At 37.6% G+C, this 19,580-nt stretch overlaps 2 protein-coding genes and 1 pseudogene across 2 annotated transcripts; all 3 read right to left on the bottom strand.

Moving 5' to 3' along the window:
- Nucleotides 1-3,215: 3,215 nt before the first annotated feature.
- LOC119803635 lies at nt 3,216-6,271 on the bottom strand (annotated as a pseudogene).
- Nucleotides 6,272-10,782: 4,511 nt separating this feature from the next.
- On the bottom strand, nt 10,783-11,724 carry LOC119803355 (olfactory receptor 6C76-like). The gene has a single exon (XM_038314614.1). It carries the CDS (start codon nt 11,716-11,718, stop codon nt 10,783-10,785), a length of 936 nt encoding a protein of 311 aa, XP_038170542.1. The 5' UTR covers nt 11,719-11,724.
- A 6,647-nt stretch (nt 11,725-18,371) lies between these two features.
- LOC119803377 (olfactory receptor 6C2) lies at nt 18,372-19,310 on the bottom strand. Its single transcript, XM_038314650.1, has one exon. The coding sequence runs from the start codon at nt 19,308-19,310 to the stop codon at nt 18,372-18,374; it is 939 nt and encodes a 312-aa protein (XP_038170578.1).
- Between the last annotated feature and the right edge of the window lie 270 nt (nt 19,311-19,580).

Raw genomic sequence — 19,580 nt, 5'->3', positions numbered from 1 at the left:
CGTAGGCATAATAATTGGGCAGGACTCTTGGTTGCCTCTCTCCTCTGGAATCTTACATGGTGCCTTCAGCTACCCAGAAAGCTAGTCCTCAGGAAGGAGGCATTCAGGTCAGTTTTAGCTCAGGGATCCCTGGGGCTTCTCTCTGAAGTGCATGGTGTCTTTAACAATAAGAACTTACCTTCCACCTCCTGGATCGGGGTAACCCAGGGCAACTGCAAGAGCTTGTAATCTCTTTGGAGACTTTCGGACAACCCTGACTAATAACTCAAAAGACAGCTTCTCATATCTGGTGTTGTGATTTTCCTATGGTGGAGAGTGTGAGAGCCTGCAGGCAGATGTGGTGCTGGCTACATCTTCATCAGAAGGCAATGGGAAGTATACTGTGTCTCTGGGTGGTATCTTGGGCATATATGATATTTCAAAACCTGTCTCCACAGTGACACACTTCCTCCAACAAGGCTGTACACACTCCAACAAAGGCACACTTCCTTCTAGTGCCACTTCTTATGAACTCATGGGTGCCAATTCCATTAATAAACCACAGATCTTACAGGTTTTGTAGCTGCTTCATGATATGTACTTGCATTTGAAAATTTGGAGATAGGGGCCTCTGTTCAAGGAGAACATGTGACATTTATCTTCCTGGGTCTGGCTTTGCCTCGTTTAATATGACCTTTTCTGATCCCACCCATTTACCCCTAATATTTATTTATTATTTTTATTTATAACCAAATGGCATTACATAGTGTATGTTTGCTACATTTTCATCATATGCTCATCAACTGAAGAACATTTTTATTTTTTAGGTACTATGAAAAGAGCAGCAATGAGCATGGCTGAACAAGTATCTGTGGAGTAGGATGCCGAGTCCTTTGGGTATATGCCAAGAAGTAGAATAGCTATACCGGATGAAGGCTCATTTTTCCCAAAAATAAGACCAAAGAAGATGCCCAATCCAATATGTGAATAAATCACAAAATTGAAACATAAGAAACATTAAAATGCAAAGCCAACAATTAAAGAAAAGGAGATCATAAATTTGGAAGAGAGGAAAAAGTTACAAGGGAAGTGTTGGAGGAAAGAATGTGAAGGGAAAATTATGTAATTAAACTATAGCCTCAAAAATAAAATAATATAATTTAAAAAATAGAACTCGAGAGAACCCAAGATGAGTCAAATATTTTTGCATGAAGCATCAGATATCCCATCATGTTCTTCATGTTTTTATCATCCAGTCACTAATTCTAACCTACTTTCAAAAGGATATTCTGCTAACTTTTTCCTTTTTTGTTCAGTCTGGAAAACTGACTCCATGGCTCCCTTTCAATTCCTGAGCTGCTGAAGGCTAGTCCCTCCAGCAGCAATTACCATGCAGGCTCGTGCTGAGCCTAAGTTTGTCGAGAGACAGTGGTCTGTGTTAGCTGCATTTACTTTAGAAGCTACCTTTACTGTGTACCAGTCACCCTGATGAGTGTGACCTCTGGGCTAAGCAGGTTTTCACCATAGAGAATGTCTGATTGTGTGCGTGGAATGGCTAAGATCCATCCCATGGAGTGTTGTCAGTGCATTGGAGAGTGGGGGAGGCAGAGAGCTGCGATCTGCCCTGGAACAGGTGAACTGATGGAACTCAGAACTCCCCCTGTTCTGCTCAGGTTTCTCCCAGCAGTGGACCTCCCTACACTAGGCAGGAAGCTACAGAAGTGAAATGACCTGCTGGATATGGGCTCACAGGTTTCAGTGCCAGCAGTGAGCTATACATGCAAGACATAGCTCTAGAGACTAAGAATTCTAGGGTCATCTGGCCATGGCCTTAGGGCTGTTAGTCTTCATCATTATTCTCATGTGATGGAGTTTACTCTTCTTTCCAGAGGGCAGGATCACTGGCTACCTCACTGTTCAAAGTTTGAGCATGTGTTGCTGTCACTTCCCAGGTATGACCTTCCGCTGCCCACTGCTGTCTCTCATAGATTGTAGAAAGGTGTCCCAGGCGTTATTGAACTCATGATTATCTTTTCAGAGCAGCCCCATTCAATATGGTACTCTGCTGTAGAACATTATTTTAAGATGTGTTCCATTTGTTTATGTTGTAGAATGTTTGTTTAATGGTGCAAAGATGTGTTGTATTCTTTTATGTTGCATTTGCTTAACTCTGTAAAGCTGTGTTACTTTGCCTGTCTAAAACATCTGATTGGTCTAATAAAGAGCTGAACAGCCAATAGCAAGGCAGGAGAAAGGATAGGTGTGGCTGGCAGGCAGAGAGAATAAATAGGCAAAGAAATCTGGGAAGATAATATCGAAGAGTAAAAAAGGAGATGAGGAGGACATCAGGGCCAGCCACCCAGCAACACAGCAAGCAATGGAATAAGAAAAAAAGGTTTACAGAAATGGAGAAAGACAAAAGCCCAGAGGCAAAAGGTAGTCGGGATAATTTAGGAAAAGCTGGCAAGAAACAAGCCAAGCTGAGGCTGCACATTCATAACTAGAAATAAGCCTCTCTGTGTGATTTATTTGGGAGATGGGTTGTGGACCTTCAAAGAGCCAAGAGAGCCTAAGGACTCAAAACAACCAACTACAGCACTGACTACAGCCCACCTAGACATGGAAAGTGACAAAATGAATTTCTTCTGCATGGAAAGCCTGCCACTTAGGAGAAGTCTGTCATGGTGAATCCATTCACTGTATTCAAGGTTTGTGAAGACTGGGTTCGTCTTAGGTATCTTTTCGTTTTGAAAGCAAGTGCCATGTACAACCTCAAAGTGCTTGATCTGTATGTAAGAGATGAACATAAAATGAGTTTATAAATAGTATGGAAAAATCAAGTCTATAAAATGGACTTGAATGTACAAAACTGTACAAGAAAGGAGCTTTAGAATGAGTGTGGAATATCAAAACATCAACTGCACCCATCACTCCTTCCATACACTGTAATTCTTTCTTTGGTAAGCATCTACCACTTACCAACTTACTTGGCCATTTCTTTTTTTTTTAATTACAGCTGTTTAATGTGAGTGTCTTATCCCCAAAAGCAAGTTCTATGAGTTCATGAATTTTGGTGTTTATTCATTTGTATATATATATACCCATCATCTAGAAAAAGTACTTCTATCCATTTATGGTATGTTTGTGATTTCAACTACATATTTTTATAATGATTGGTATTTGTAGAATGACAGCAGTTTTTGGTGAAGTTGTTATATGTTTGAACTGCTGGTTCCTTAAGAAGTAAACAAAGGGACTCTGCATGGGAGCAATGGAGTCAAACCTTCTTTAGCAGATGTTTCTGCACGCATAAAAGTGCAGCTTCCATATGAAATGGAAACCACAGTCATGTGGGTAGAACAAGTGGAAAAGGCCTTTCTCCTTTGCTGTGCAGACTACCTGCAGAATTGTTCTAAGGATGAGTGTGTAGAAGAGAATCACCAAAGCCAAAGTTACTATGAGAGTGAACACTGCTAAGAAAAATGCCGCCAGCTCTAGAATCTCTGCATCTGCGCAAGCGACCTGCAGCGTGCAAGAAGAGTCTCAGATGAAGTGATTTGTGATGATAGAGTCACAGAATTCCAGCTGGAGGCCCATGATCACCGGGGGAATGATGAGAAAAATCAGTTGGCCAGGAGGCCATTACAAGTCAACTGCAGACTTTGTTGCTAATGGTAGTTGTGTAGTTCAGAGGTTTGCAGACGGCCACATAATGATCATAGGACACCGCAGCCAGTAGAAAAAAACTCTGTCACTTCCAGAAGGAACAAAAACATTGCTTGTGCTCTGTCAGCATTATAGGAAATAGCTGTGTCCCCTGTAGCAATGCTGATTCGAAATCTTGGAATGCAGACTGTTGTAAATGATATTTCTAAGAAAGAGAAATTTCTGAGAAAGAAACACATGGGAGTTTTCAGTGAACATTTGACAGTGTCAGTGTAATGATGGTCATGTTTCCACTTACAATCTGTAGGTGTGTTACCAGGAAAAAGGAGAATATCACAACTGATAACTCTCAGTCATCGTGGTCATTATCCCTAATTCTCCCATCTGTCCTGGGGACAGGGGTTTAGGGGACACAGAATACTATGACACAGACTCTGGGAGCTGGTGAGCAAAACTCAGTTTATAACAAAAGGGGTAAATTTATATAGAGCAGAAATAGTGGTGATTGGAAGTACTGCTCCCATCTGTCATGTTGGTATTGTGAAATAGGCTCTGGGTTTGTGTTAGTTGTTGTTGGCCTCTGGACAGTTTATGAGACTATCTTTGTGGGAGCACCTTCATTTTGTGGGAGTATTTTACCACGTGCACTTGCTTTTTGCTTTATTGGCATATGCATGCTAAAAGTCACCTGTGATTCCATGCCAATAAATTCTACAATTTATACTATATTTGCTATGGCAAAGCTCTGGATTCTGATAGGTCTGAAGATAATAAAAAAATGGCAGCTACTGATAGTATTTCAAATATGTGGATAGTGTTTTTACTCCGTGTTCACAATTTTACCAGATGTGTTAAACAAGAAGAGGGAAATTATGCAATTATATTATGATCTCTAAATAAATAATTAGAAAATGTGAAAACTATATTAGACAGAAAAAATGGCAAACTAGTTATCTATTTGAGTTGAAAGCTTGTAGCCAGGAGATCTTGTCTTTTTCCTGAGTAAATTGGGAGCATGGGGCCTTGGGGGAGGATTGAAGGGGAGGGGAGAGGCTGGGAAGGGAGCAGAAATAATGTAGAGCTCAATAAAAATCAATAAAAATTAACATAGAAAAGAGAGCTTGTAGCCAAAGTTGTTAGACTGGAGAGATGGCTCAGCAGTTAAGAGCACTGCCTGCTCTTTCAAAGGTCCTGAGTTCAATTTCTCACAAATACATGGTGGCTCACAACCATCTGTAATGAGATCTGGTGCCCTCTTGAGAAGAGACCTAGTCAGTCATCCTCATCAACTTATTCCATGAAATCCAATATGGACAAGTTCAACAGAACTGCCATATAGGGGCTGCTCATGCATGCCTCAGCATTGCCAGGGCATAAATATAATATATATATATATATATATATATATATATATATATATATATTAGCCAAAGTTGTTAGGTATGGAAATGATCTACCTATTTCATAAATCCCACTTTGATAGTTATCTGTCATGCATTTTGGATGACAGCATATGGAAATTATTTTTTGAGTTATAAAGTGTTTTTTTTAATTTTGGAGTTTTATTTAATTTTTAATTATTCTTTTCATTTATTTTATATCCTGACCACAGTTTCTTCTCCTCCCTCTATTTCCTTCCACATTTCCCTATGCCCCTTCCCCAATCCAACCTCCTCCTCTGTTCAGAAAGGAGCAGGCCTCCCGTGGGTGCCAACAAAGCATGGCCAATCAACTGGAGGTAGTACTAAGCTCCTCTCCTTGTATTAAGACTGGACAAGGCAACCCAGCATTAGGAACAGGTATCCAAAATCCAGCCAAAGCATTAGGAATAGGCTCCACTCCCACTTCTAGGAGTACCACAAGTAGCAAGCCACACAACCATCATACACAGGCAGAGGGCTCAGGAAGGTCCCATGCAAGCCCTCTAGACATTGGTTCATAGTCTATGAGCTCCTATGAGCATGCCCGTTGCTTCTGTGGGTTCCCTTGTGATGACCCTGACCCCATTTCTCATACAATCCTTCTTTCACTCTCCTCAAGAGGATTCCACAGGCTCAGCCCAATGCTTGGATGTGGATCTCTGCATCTGCTTCCACTAGTTACTGGACGAAGGCTCTCTGATGACAGTTAGGGTAGTCACCAATCTGTTTACAGTAGATAACCACTTCAGACTACCCATCCTTTTGCTAGGAGTCTTTCCTGGGGGTCATACTTGTATATTTGTGTGAGTTTCCCTTGCACCAGGTATCATCCTGACCTGAAATGCTCCCCCAGTCAAGACATCTATTTCATTACTCTCCCTATCTATTGTGCCCCACAACCTGATCCCTCATGCTCCCATCCCCATGAACCTCAGTCTACCCAGGCGATTTCTTCCTTCCCCTTACCAAGGAAATACATGGTTATCCCTCTGGGCCCTTCTTGTTACCTAATCTCTGTGGGGCTGTGATAGGTAGTAACATGCTTATCCTTTACTTTACAGCTAATATCCACTTATGAGTGAGTACATAACATGTTTGTCTCTCTGATCTGGGTTACCTCACTTGGGATGTGTTTTTACTAGCTTCATCCACTTGCCTTCAAGTTTCCTGATGCCATTACTTTTAACAGTTGAGTAATACTCCATTGTGTAAACGTATCACATTTCCTTCCTTCCTTCCTTCCTTCCTTCCTTCCTTCCTTCCTTCCTTCCTTTTTTTCTTTTTCTCTTTTGGTTTTTCAAGACAAAGTTTCACTGTTTAGCCCTCGCTGTCCTGGAACTCACTTTTTAGACCAGGTTGGTCTTGAACTCACAGAGATCTGCCTGCCTCTGCCTCCCAAATGCTGGGATTAAAGGCATGCACCACAACCTTCTGGCTATGTAACACATTTTCTCTATCCATTCTTTGATTGAGGGGCATCTAGGTTATTTTCAGGTTCTGACTATTATGAATAATGCTGCTATGAATATAGCTGAGCAAGTGTACAATTGAGCTTCCCTTTGGTATATGCTCAAGAGTGTTATAGCTGGGTCTTGAGGTAGGTTGATTCCCAGTCTTCTGAGAAATGACCATTTTGATTTTGGAAATATTGATTTCCAAAGTGGTTGTACAAGTTTGCACTTCTACCAGCAGTGGGGGAGTGTTTCCCTTGCACCATATCCTCTCTAGCATAACAGAAAGCACCATGTAAAGTTTTTTTAAGTTAACTAGGAAAATATTCTCTCCTGTGGGGCTGGTGGTGTATATATCTAAACTATGCTGCAACAAATTGAGAACTATCTAGGCAGAAACACAAAGGCAAGAGTTGACAGAATGTCTCCATGACGTAATAAGAATAGTTGATTTCTTTGATTTATAAAGGTAAATGCCAGTGCAGATATAGATAGACTACATCCATACCCAGTTCCGTCTTTCTCCAGGCATAGTCCCAAATTATTTTGCTTATTATCTGTAATAAAGAAGTATACTGCTTTAGGTATTAAATGTTACTTCACTTTTATCCCTTTTATTGGACTAAGTCACTTTTGTAAAGTCACTTAATTATTAAAATTTAGGCACTTTGAAGGTTCTTCATTATTATAAATCATCTATTCATAATTTAAACTCCAATTAGTAAGAATGAGAAAAATTTAGTCACCATACTTCCAAAATTTTTGTCATGTCATATAAATGCTGTATATATTTTGACTTTTCTTATATTGTTTAGTCATAAGGCTTTCCAAAAATCTCCCCAAAAGCTACAGATATATTTTGCATGTTTTGGAATATAATACTAGAAAAATCTATAAAAAGGAAATAGCATTCACATCCCCAGAGACAGAAAAACAAGTGCATGTCTGATTAATTAATTTTGGCAGCCTTTTAGTCTGGTTCCCTCGGGAGCCATTATGTATTGTAGGAATGTAGAATGTCATCTGTGAGGTTGGGCTTCACATGAAACAAAGAAAAATGTAGAAGGAGCAGTGGGCCTCTTCCCGCCACCCAGCTCTTGGCCGCCGGCTAGCTTTACCCAAAATAATTACACGGAAACTGTATTCATTTAAACACTACTTGGCCCATTAGTTCCAGCCTCTTATTGGATAACTCTCACATCTTGATTAACCCATTTCTAATAATCTATGTAGCACCACGAGGTGGTGGCTTACCCGGAAAGGTTCTAGCCTACATCTGTCTTGGGTTGAAGAATCATGACGACTGACTCATTGCCTTCTTCCCAGCATTCTGTTATGTCTACTCCACCCACCTATGTTCTGACCTATCAGGTCAAGCAGTTTCTTTATTAATTAACCAATAAAAGCAACACATAGGAAGAAGACCCACCTCATCAGAAAAAGACTGCTGATGGACAGATTGCTGGCTGCAAAATGGCCTCAAATTATCCCCTCAACTAATATTGTTAGTGAGAAGACTTTGGTTATTAAAGAGGTTTTAGCAAGAAAATATGAATTGAGGAATTGGAACATAGCTATGTCTTAAAACAAGTTCCAACTGAAGGAACCATACCACAAATCAAAATGAAGAGATTATCTTTCAGTGCAGATGTGAAGGGCATTTGGAAAGACATTGAGTTCTAGCTGAGTGAATTTGAGAAGTAGCAAAACCTTCTCAAAGTAAACCAAGAACGATCAAAGATTTAGAGAAGATACAATGAGAAGTCTGATACAAGACTAGTTATTTCTCTATTAAATTTAGACAATTCACTAGCATCATACATTCTAGGTTTCCAGTGAATACAGGCATCGAAATCATGGAAATGCTAGCCTGTGGTTCATACTTTGCAATGATAAAGATAAAACAGTACTTAATAGTTGGGATAACAGGGAGTTTTTGTGGGGCTGAAGTCAAAGTGTCAGGCACATGAGTCACATGAGGATGAGTTTAGCTGGGGAAGCTATGTCATGCATATATTAATATTAGTTATAGAATCCTGAACTTTAGTCAGTGGATATACTCATTAACATTCAGACATTATTTGATTTGATTTTTTAAAAAATTTATGGGTATATTATTTGTCCAAAGTAATGAATTTCACTATGTAATTTTCATACAGGTATATAATGTAATTTTATCACTTTTTTTTTTATTATCCTCTTTTGTATCTTTTGGTCTCTCACTGTTCCTCTCCCCTTTCCCAAATAAATATTAATGGTTAAATAATACTCCATATACATATGCCACATTTTGCTTTATTTATCTGTTGAAGGACATCCTGGTTGAGTCTATGACTTTGCAAATGTGAACAGTCCACAGACATGCAGGCACCTCTGTTCTATATTGGTTTAGGTTCCTTCAGTTGAGTACCCAGGGATTGTACAGCTGAATCTCATATTAGCTCAAATTTCAAGGGTTTTCCACTAATGTCCATTTAATTTCTATAGTATCAGGACTGATTTACATTCCCATAAGAATGTATAAGGATTCTTTCTCTTATATTCTTGCCACTATTTGATGCTTTCATTTTCTTGATGGCATCCTTCTTTCTTTTAGATTAAGATAAACCTTAAAGGAAGTAGATTGAGCTGAAGTTCTAAGAGAAACGTTCACTTGGAGAACACCATATCTACCTTGTTAAAACCATTGCTTCAGGAAAAATTCATGAAATGATCTCTTTGTCCATCATCAAGCTAAATATTTATAATTGGGTTAAAGAAAAGAATACTAGATCAGGGAACTCCAAAGATCAGTTGTCAAACTGAACAAACCGTTAAGCTAGAAATATTGACATAATCAAGAATTTTTCAGGTGGAGTAGGTCTATTATGTAACCCTGGCTGTCCTGTAACTTGCTATATAGACCAGGCTGGCCTCCAACTGTCAATATCTACCTTCCTCTGCTTCCTGAGTGCTGAGATTAAAGGCTTAAACTTCTATGTTTGACTCCAAATCAATTTTCTAAACTCTAGAATCTAATCTAAAAAAAGTCTAGAAAGAAGCCAATGAAAAAAAAAGCAGGTACATTTTGTCATGAAAATATTAGTTCTGGGTTTCTTAGCTCATCATTTCTCAATAAAGTTACCTAGAGTTACTATTTTTACTTTTTTATGCTGCTTTAAGGAATAATTTTTTATTTTCACTTATTGATTATTAAAAATTTATATGTACAAGTAGTATTATACAGTCTGAGCAGGTTGGTTACACACCCCCACATCCTAATAATCTTTCATAGGAAAAATGCAAATCAATGTATCAGTGTATTTAGCAAACATTCTTTGCCCTACATCCTTCAAAGTCTATGAAAAGTCAATACTTTAATAAAGATTAAACCATAGAAATATTGGAAAACAACATAAGATATTATGAATATGCCAGGAATTTGAGAACTACCTGGGGCATAGAAAAAATATTAGTTTTTACTGTTAGAGAAATCCATATATCAGGAAACAGATAGATAGGGCTCATTCCAAGGAAGCTTTAGGTGAGTTTAAAGTTCAGGACTATCAAATCAACATAAGTATGCATCACTGTCAAGGTTTGTGAACTATAGTAATTTTATTTTTTAAAAGATGTATTTATCATATGTGTGTGTGTGTGCTCTATCTGCATGTATGACTTTATGCCAGAAGAGGGCGTCAGATCCTACTACATGGTTGTGAGCCATCATGTGGTTGCTGGAAATTGAACTCAGGATGAGTTCATCTCTTTAGTTCCCAGTAGTTATAGCAACTTTTGGAATTTGAGCCAAAAAAAACCATCAAGTACCACACACTGCAATGATAAAGTGTGGAACAAATAACGAAGAGATACCACCAATGCACTGAATCATACAGGGCCATATTTAATATGAATAGACCTTTGGAGATACAGCAGAGATAAGAAACATTGCTTCATTGGAGAGCTCATTTCAGTTAAGGCTTAGATGGTTGGAAAATGATTTTTCAGTTACTTGTCTTTTTTTCCTTAGCTTTTGCTTGTTGCTCAAATGATAAAGTCTTTGAAAAATAAATTCATCCTTTTAAAATATTATTCCTACTTTGGTGGCATCAAATCAGAAAATTTAAGGGACACCTAAATGATAACTGTGTCAAGTTAAGTGGAAATGGAAAAGATGAAAGCACTTAGCTAAGTTGAATACCACAGTGGATGGGGAAATACAATAATGTAAATACACATTGCATATAATGCTTTTTTAAAAACTGAAACTGTGAATTTCTTTACCATTAAATTTTATTTGACACACATTTTTTGACCAAGTTCTTAAAGGATTCTTTTACTTGTTTGTTTCTAAGGGAGTAAATAAAAGGATTCAGCATTGGGGCCACAGAGGTGTTGAGGACTGCTACACCCTTAGTCAAAGCCACTCCTTCTTTTGCTGAAGTTTTGACATACATGAAGATACAGCTTCCATAGGAAATGGAGACAACAATCATGTGGGAGGAACAGGTAGAAAAGGCCTTTTTCCTTTGCTCAGCAGAAGGGATTCTTAAGATTGTCTTAAGGATGAATAGATAGGAGAGAATCACTAATGTTAATGTTACCATGAGAGTGAATATTGCCAGGAAGAATGCCAAGAGCTCCAGGAAGGCTGTGTCTGTGCAGGAGATGAGCAGCATGGGAGAGGAGTCGCAGGCAAAGTGGTCGATGATGTTGGAGTCACAGAAGTCCAGTTGGAGCCCCATGATCACAGGTGGGAAGATGATGAGAAATCCAGCCAGCCAAGAGCTGATTACAAGCTGGATGCAGACCCTGCTGCTCATTATTGTGGTATAATGCAAGGGCTTACAGATAGCCACATAGCGGTCATAGGACATGGCAGCCAGAAGGAAAAATTCAATTGAACCCAGAAGTATGAAGAAGAACACCTGGGCCATGCAAGAATTATAGGAGATGGTCCTATCCCCCGTCACAATGCTCACAAGGAACCGAGGAATGCAAACTGTGGTAAATGAGATTTCTAGGAAAGAGAAATTCCGAAGAAAGAAGTACATGGGCGTCTTGAGGTGCGAATCTACCAGAGTGAGAGTAATTATGGTCAGATTTCCAGTGATGCTCAAAATGTAAGTGAGAAATAGAAATATAAAAACCAAGATGTTTAGTTTTGGGTCATTTGTTAATCCCAAAAGAATAAACTCCCTCACAGATGTTCTGTTTTTCATTTCTTCTTGTGTTCTGCCAGGCCTATTGTTGTGAAATGAATTAGAGTCAGAATTATATTAGTAGTGACATGTGTTTATTTAATCATATCATTGATGGTTTCTAACTACCTGAACATTAAACCATTCACCAAATTACACTGCGCTTTAAAAGTGAATATTAATTAACGTGAAACAAGTGCATGTCTGATGATTGCTTTGAATCTAGAACTATTTAGTATTGAAGAAGTCACTTAATAGATCTAGCAAGTACATCAACAGGTGAAAATAATGCCTCTACGTATCTTCTGTTGTACTATATGAACAGATATATCTGAAAACCAGATAAAATACTTAAAATGAAAAATATTATTTTATTCTCGAAACTACCTCAACAATGAATGCATTACTTTTGTGAATCAAACATTTTAAATGTTATTTGTCAATTTTAGAAAACATTTTAAACTATTCTCGGCTCTGTGAAGAATTAATAGTTTAGCAAATGAGTCAGAGTCATCAAAAACCAATAAACAAACAACTCAGAAATTTCCAAAGTTTAAAAACCTTTTTAGTGTTTCTTTACTGAGTTAAATAATACTTTTTTTTTACTTTATAAAAAAGATTCTAAAGGCCAAATAAATAACTAACGGCATAGAATAATTAGAAGATGGAAAAAGAATAAATGAACTACAGAACAAAAAATAGACTTAAAATTGTATAATGCTGTGTGGTCACAGCTAAAGAGCTCAAACCCAAATGCTCGGTGGTTTTTTTTTTAACCGACTTAAGAGTGTTTTATGCCTGCTTCTGGATGATGGGGTCACTCTTCTCATTTACGTCTACTGTGATTTTCACATATAACAAACTCACACAGTGTGTAGCTGAAATTTGGAAAGATAATTGGGCTATACACAGCAGCAAGAGCATAGTACGGGGATGAATATAAAGAAAATCTCTAAAGTAGAGAGGGATCTGATAGGTGTTATGGTCTTGGGTGTTGGTAGAAACTGCCAAAAGCCAAACTTGCCAAAGCAATGTGTTCTAAAATTGGTGGTCTAATAAAATTGAAAATTTTGGGGTCCTAATAATGAATGGCAAAAAGCTCAGTGGGCAGGCAGCCCAGGTCAGTGCACACTATTTGTATGGCAGCCTCAAACTGAAAAAGTACTTATTTTAATTAAGTAAAAGTGTATCTGGCTGCAACTTACTTTTTGCGAAAGGCTGTGGTGACCGAACACGGAAGCTGACAAACAATTCAGAACCAGAAGTCATGGTATCTTGGATTGTATCTAAGACTCTCAAGAACATTTAAGATGGATAGAAATAGAAAAGTGGGGAAGTGATAAGGATAGGGAAGAGAGGGGGAAGAAAGGAACAAAATGAAGAAAGAAAAAATGGGAAGAAAGAAGGCACATTGTCAAGGTATTTGAAGCAATACTTACAGCTAAGAGGCAATGAAGTTGTATATTTTGTTTGCTCCCTAGGTGAAGCTCTTAGCTGGTAAAAGAGGAAAAGACGAGAATCATTAGTGAGAATCAAGAGTCAACTTGTGGAAGACAGAGAGCCACATGACCTATGAGAAGAAACTGTTGAGACAGAACATGTTTTAGGCCTAACAGTAAGTACCTGTTTTCTAAAATTCTAAGAAAGAACACAATACTTACGACGGGAACTATGAAAACCAACAAATATCATTTTCCACTTTGGTTTCCAGTAATTTGAGAATGAAAGTAATTTTAAAGTTTTGCCTTTTACAGCACTGACAGATAATGGTTTTTCTAAGCATTCGTTCCAGAAGCATTTTCATTTTATGTTTTCACCTGCTTAAAACAGACACAAGGGATTCTCCCAGCAAAGCAGAGTTAAAATGTCTCTGGGGGGAGATGGTGTTGATGAGTGTGCCCTGAATAATTAGGTGAACTACAGAAATTAGCTTTTGAAATATCCCGTGCTAGAGATATGTAGAGTGCAAACAGTAGCGAAGAAACACCAAATTTATTTTGTGTTTCCTATAGTCAATATTGTTTTAATTCAGAGAGCTTGAAAAGGTAATATAATCCTGTTTCATTAAATATGCCATGAAGCAGAAAATAGCAAGAGGAAGTTCCCACTAGGACGTGAACGTGCCACATAATGATTGTATTTGATAATAAAAAACATACTGGGTAATTTAGGCAAGATATAGTTAATAGATTGGCATATCATCAAGATACAATAAAACCTGAGAAATAATTTTACAATTCACAAAACTAGTATTCCAAGTATTTTCTTGCTAGTTATTTAATTCATGTTAGAAAAAACAAGTTTACTTTTTTTCTATTATATCCCACTGATTTATTTAATCTGCTAAACAATTTGGGGTCTGCTTTATTACTGTGAGGCACTGCAGATTTAAATGTAGTATGCTTGTTATGAATGATGAATTTGAAACATTTTTGTCTACAAAATTCCATTTGCATTTATGTGCACTAATAGCACTCCAGGAATATGGTGACTTAGCTCATCTTATTCTATGAACACATTCACTGATGGAAAGTATTTAATCACAGCTTCAGCTGAATTTTCTGCTACAATGGAGAGACTATTACCCCCTTTCTTCATAAGGACGTCCTAACAGAAGCTACTTGTGAACATTTTGCCCCTCTTTGAAAAATATTAAAATGTGAGGATCTGAAAAACCACAGAAAGCATACTGAGTATATAATGAGTTAATGAAAAACACTGAGGGAGAAGCAAATTAGTCTATTATGTAGGTTTAATGTATACTTTGTAGCCTAACATTGTATTCATTGCCTATTAGAGAGGGGACAGAGGGGACATTGCTAAGCTTCCCACGTTTTATGTGACAGTCTGCATGGTGGTGTGTGGATGTGAGTATGTGTGTGTGTCTGTTTGCCTACACTTCAGGAGTGTCATCTCCTTAGGGGATGTCTGGGAGGGTCCCCTCTTTCCCAAGATAATGTGGTTTCTATCAGCCCCTTTGATTCTCTTGAGTACCCATGTTTTAAAACAAATCAGAATCCTTATTTGCATATGTAGATTTCTCTCTCTCTCCTTCTCCTCTTTCTCTTTTTCTTTCTCCTTCTCCTCCCTTCATCTGCTCCTTCTCCCTCTCTTCATCTGTGTGTATTAGAAACACCCAATGTTCTACGATATTTTTAGCTTTTGATCTGTTTCCTCCATCATTTCATACATTCTATTTCTTTCACTGATTTCCCCAACCCTTTCTTCTATTAAGTTTCTTCTATTAAGTTTCTCTGTGCTGGAGTGGTTTCACTCTTCCACCTTTTGAAAGTACTTGGAAGCTTTCACTTTTCCTGTGTGCAGTGTTTTGGATAGGAATGGCTCCACAGACTCATGTGTTTGAATGCTTGGCCCACAGAAAATGCAGAAAATGGTATTATTAGGAGGTGAGGCCTTGCTGGAATAGTTATGGCTCTGTTGGAGTATGTCTATCACTATGGAGGCGGGCTTTAAGGCTAGATGCTCAAGCTACTCCCAGTGTGGTACGCAGTCTCCTGCTGCCTGTGGATCAAGATGTAGAACTCTCAGCTCCTTCTCCAGAACGATGTTTGCCTGCATGATGCCATGCTTCTTGCCATAATGATAGTGGACTAAACCTCTGAAACTATAAACGAGCCCCAATTAAATGTTTTCCTTTATAGGAGTTGCAGTGGTCATGGTGTCTCTTCACAGCAATAGAACCTTAAGACACTGTGGCCAGTCTTTTGTGCCCTCCCTCCCCCCTCTCGCCTGCCCTCTCTTCCTTCTACCCTCTGTACCTCCAGCTCTTCCTTCCTGTCTTGCTCTTTGTTGATGAACACCATTATTTTTTATTCTTCTCATTTTCATAGATTATTCATTATATTTACATATTTCTTCTGTGTTGAGATAGAGCAGCAATGAACAGGATGATCAAGTCTCCCTGTAGTAAGGTAGAGAGTAATTTGGGTATATCCCAGAGTGGGATAGCTGATTCTAGGGTAGATCTATTCTTAGCTTTTTGAGGAACTTCCACACTGACACTTCTGCAAGCCACGAGTACGTGGCTTGCCCCCACATTCTTGCCAACTCGTGCTGTTGTTTTCTTGAATTAAGACAGAATCTTGAAGTAGCTTTAATTTGCATTTAACTGATGCCTAAGGATGTCGGAAATTGTTTTGAAGTGTTTCTCATCAAGTTGTGTTTCATCTTTTGTGTTCTCTATCTCCTTTTAAGTTGGATTAACTCCCTTGATGGTTAGCAATGTTTAGTTCTTTATATATTCTAGATGCTAAATATTCTGTAATATGTAATAATTAATAAAATTTTTCCTAATATGTAGGCTTCTGATTTTGTTGAATGATGGTGTATGTTGCTGTACAGAAGTATTTTATTAGCTCCATGAGGTCCCACTCATTAATAATTGGTCTTAAAACCTATTTTATCAGTGTCTTTTTCACTATGACTTTCTCTTCTATAAGAGTCAGTGTATTTGGATTTATGTTGGTGTCCTTGATTCATTTGGAATTGAGTTTTGTGTAGGGTGGTAGATATTCTATTTTCATTCTCTTACATTTACCAGTTTAGTTTGACCAGCACCATTTGTTGAAGGTGTCTTTTTCCGGTGTTTATTTTTGGCTTTTTTTTTTGTAAAAATTTAGTTATCCAAAGGTATGTGAAACTATGTCTAGAATTTCAGTTTGGTTCCATTGATCAATGTGTCTGTTTTTATACTGATACCATGCTGGTTTTATTGCTATACCTCTGTAACACAGTTTAATGTTTGGGGTGGTGAAACCTCCAGTTCTTTTATTATTGAGGATTATTTTAACTGTTCTTTTTTGTGTGTGCTTCCATATGATGTTGAAAATTGTTACTTTAAATTTATGTGAAAAAATTGTATTAAAATTTTGATGTGGATTGCATTGAATTTTTAGATTGCTTTTGGCAGAATAGCTTTTTTTTCCCCCACAATATTAATCCTATAGGTCCATGATCATGGGAGATATTTTCATCATCTGGTATATTCTTTTATTCCATTCTTCAATGTCTTAAAGATTTTATTATATGTCTTTCACTTACCTAATTAGAGATAGCTTAAGGTATTTTTGAGGCTACTGTGAAATGTGTTATTTCACTTATTTATTTCTTGGTCCATTTGTCATTTGTATGTAGGATAGGTACTTATTTTTATGTATTAATTAGGTATCCTGCTACACTGAGGAAAATGTTTATCAAATGCTTAACTTTCCTGATTGAGTCTTTCCTTGCAGTATTTTATGTTAAAATAATGATCAACTGCAGATAAGGACCCTTTGATTGCTTTCTTTCCTGTTTGTATCCCCTTGATCCCCTTCAGTTATCTTATGGCTCCAGCTAAGACTTCTATGAGTTCTTCATAGAATAGGTATATAGAGAGCAGACAACCTTGTCTTGTTCCTGATTTTTCTGGAAATGTTTTGAGATTTTTTTTTTCTGCAGAGGAAGATGTTGGCTGTGAGAGGTCTGTATTTGCCTATATTATGATAAGATTATGTTGTATTTTTCATCTTTCTAGGACTTTTTTCATGAAACAATGTTGAATTTTGTCAAAGGCCTTTCTTGTATCTAATGAGATAACCGAAGAGTTTTTTTTTTTGGGGGGGGGGGGTCTTTAAGCTGGTTTATGTGGCAGATTACCTTATTGATTTATGTATGTTGAACAATATCTGCATTCCATCACGAGGTCAACTGGATCATGGTGGATAATCATTTTTGGTGTGTTGTTGAATTCAGTTTGCAAATAATTTATTAAGAATTTTTGAACTTATTTTCCCAAGGGATATTGGTCTAAAATTTTCTTTTTATATTTGTCTTTGTGTGATGTACTATCTGATACTACCAGTGTGATTGACTTAATAAAAAATGTGGAAAATATGCATTCAGATTTTTTTCATTAATAATTTTAGTCTTATAGTTATTCAGTTTTCACTGAAAGTCTGTTAGACTTCTTCTCTGAAACCTTCTTTCCTGACCCTTGGCTTCTTTTTGGCTGGGATATTTTAGATTACTACTTCTATTTTGTTGGGGTTTGTGTGTCTGTCAAATTCACTGGAGCTGGAGTTGTGAACTATCCAATAGAGGTACCGGGAAGTGAAATCCAGTGCTCTAGAAGAGCAATGCATTCTATTAACCACTGAGCCATCTCTCCAGCTTCAGAACCTCTCTAATTTACTATAAAGAAATAATAAACACATCTTATCAGTGATTGTGGATACATTTTTTTCAATACTGATTAACCACAGTGTGTTATTTATTTTCTTTCTCAACTATTTTAATTGGTCTGTGATGTCTTATTTTCTTATCTTTAATAAATCTCTGCAAATGTTATTTTCTATTTTTGTTGGTCTGATTTTTGGTTTTGTGATATTAATTTTGCTATCTTTGTACTAGAGGAAGAAATTGGCACTATTATGAATATACTTTCAAATATCATTACTCTTATGTTTTTTTCCTAGAGTAATAAAAAGACCAGGCTAGAGTGGAGAAAACCTTAGTTTCTTGGATGTACATTTAAAATTTCAGCATGAATGATGACACTATCACATGAGTTTAATTTAAAGAATTGGTTTCATAAGGGTAAGATCTGGGTGAAATATTAGTTGTCATCGAAAGGCTAATTGTGAAAGGAGATAATGGAGAATCTGATTTGACTTCTAGCTCTTTGATCTAAGTGCAATCCTCTTTACAGAGTCTCTGAAAGCTTGCTTCACTTGCTTGTTCCTTAAGGTATAAATGAAAGGGTTCAGCAGAGGTGCAACAGAAGTAGTGAGAACTGAAACTCCTTTATTTATGGCTACTTCATCCTTAGCCGAAGGCTTGATGTAGATGAAGATGCAACTCCCGTAGGTGATGGACACCACGATCATGTGAGATGAGCATGTGGAAAAGGCCTTTTTTCTTTGCTGTGCAGAAGGGAATCTCAGAATTGTCCTGATGATGTATGTGTAGGATAGAACCACACAGATTAGGGTAATAATGAGTGCAAAGACAGCCGCAAATATAACCATCTGCTCGATTACCCATGTGTCTGAGCATGAGATCTTCAGAAGGGGACCAGCATCACAGCTGAAATGATCAATGGCATTGGAGTCACAGAAGTCGAGTTGGAGGCCCAAACTAAGGGGTGGGATGATAATCATTAAGCCAGACACCCAGCATGAGATGACTAGCAAGGCGCATACCCTGGAGTTCATGATGGTCATATAATGAAGGGGTTTACAAATAGCCACATAGCGATCATAGGACATAGCTGCCAAGAGAAAAAACTCCGTTGCTCCAAAGAGAATAACAAAGAATATTTGACTTGCACAAGCATTATAGGTAATGGTATTGTCTCTGCTTGATAGACTGTATAAGAATCTAGGAATACAGACTGTGGTAAAAGAAACTTCTAGGAAAGAAAAATTTCTAAGGAAAAAGTACATAGGTGTTTTAAGATGGGGATCCACCAAGGTGAGGATGATAATGGTCAGGTTTCCCATTATACTCATCATGTACGTGAGAAATAGGAAGATAAAAAGCAGAACTTGAAGTTGTGGGTCATCTGTTAGCCCCAGAAGGATAAAGGTTGTTATTGCCGAGTGGTTTCTCATTAATGCCCATTGGAAGTTAAGGTTTTATAAGTCACAGCTGTGGAAATCTAGTGAGGGACTGAGGATAAGGATGCCAACAAACAAGCCTGTATTTATTTTCTAAGTTTATATCATAACAAGTGTCTCCATTGCCTGGATTTTGCAGTGGAGATTCTCTTAAGGTCTTGTGTTATTGTAAAAGGAGCCAAGTCTAAAGAATTATCTATTGCTCTCAAGGATTTCCAGATGTAGTTGACTTTCATTCATTATGCAGATAGGACTTACAAATGT

Source organism: Arvicola amphibius, chromosome 17 (genome assembly GCF_903992535.2).
Source record: "Arvicola amphibius chromosome 17, mArvAmp1.2, whole genome shotgun sequence".
Lineage (NCBI taxonomy): Eukaryota > Metazoa > Chordata > Mammalia > Rodentia > Cricetidae > Arvicola > Arvicola amphibius.
Note: the sequence above shows the minus strand (reverse complement) of the source record. Positions and strands in the feature narration are given on the sequence as shown.

Excerpts from the sequence above, each read along its gene's own strand:
- LOC119803355 (XM_038314614.1), bottom strand. The coding sequence starts at position 11,718 with ATGAAAAACAGAACATCTGTGAGGGAGTTTATTCTTTTGGGATTAACA.
- LOC119803377 (XM_038314650.1), bottom strand. The coding sequence starts at position 19,310 with ATGAGAAACCACTCGGCAATAACAACCTTTATCCTTCTGGGGCTAACA.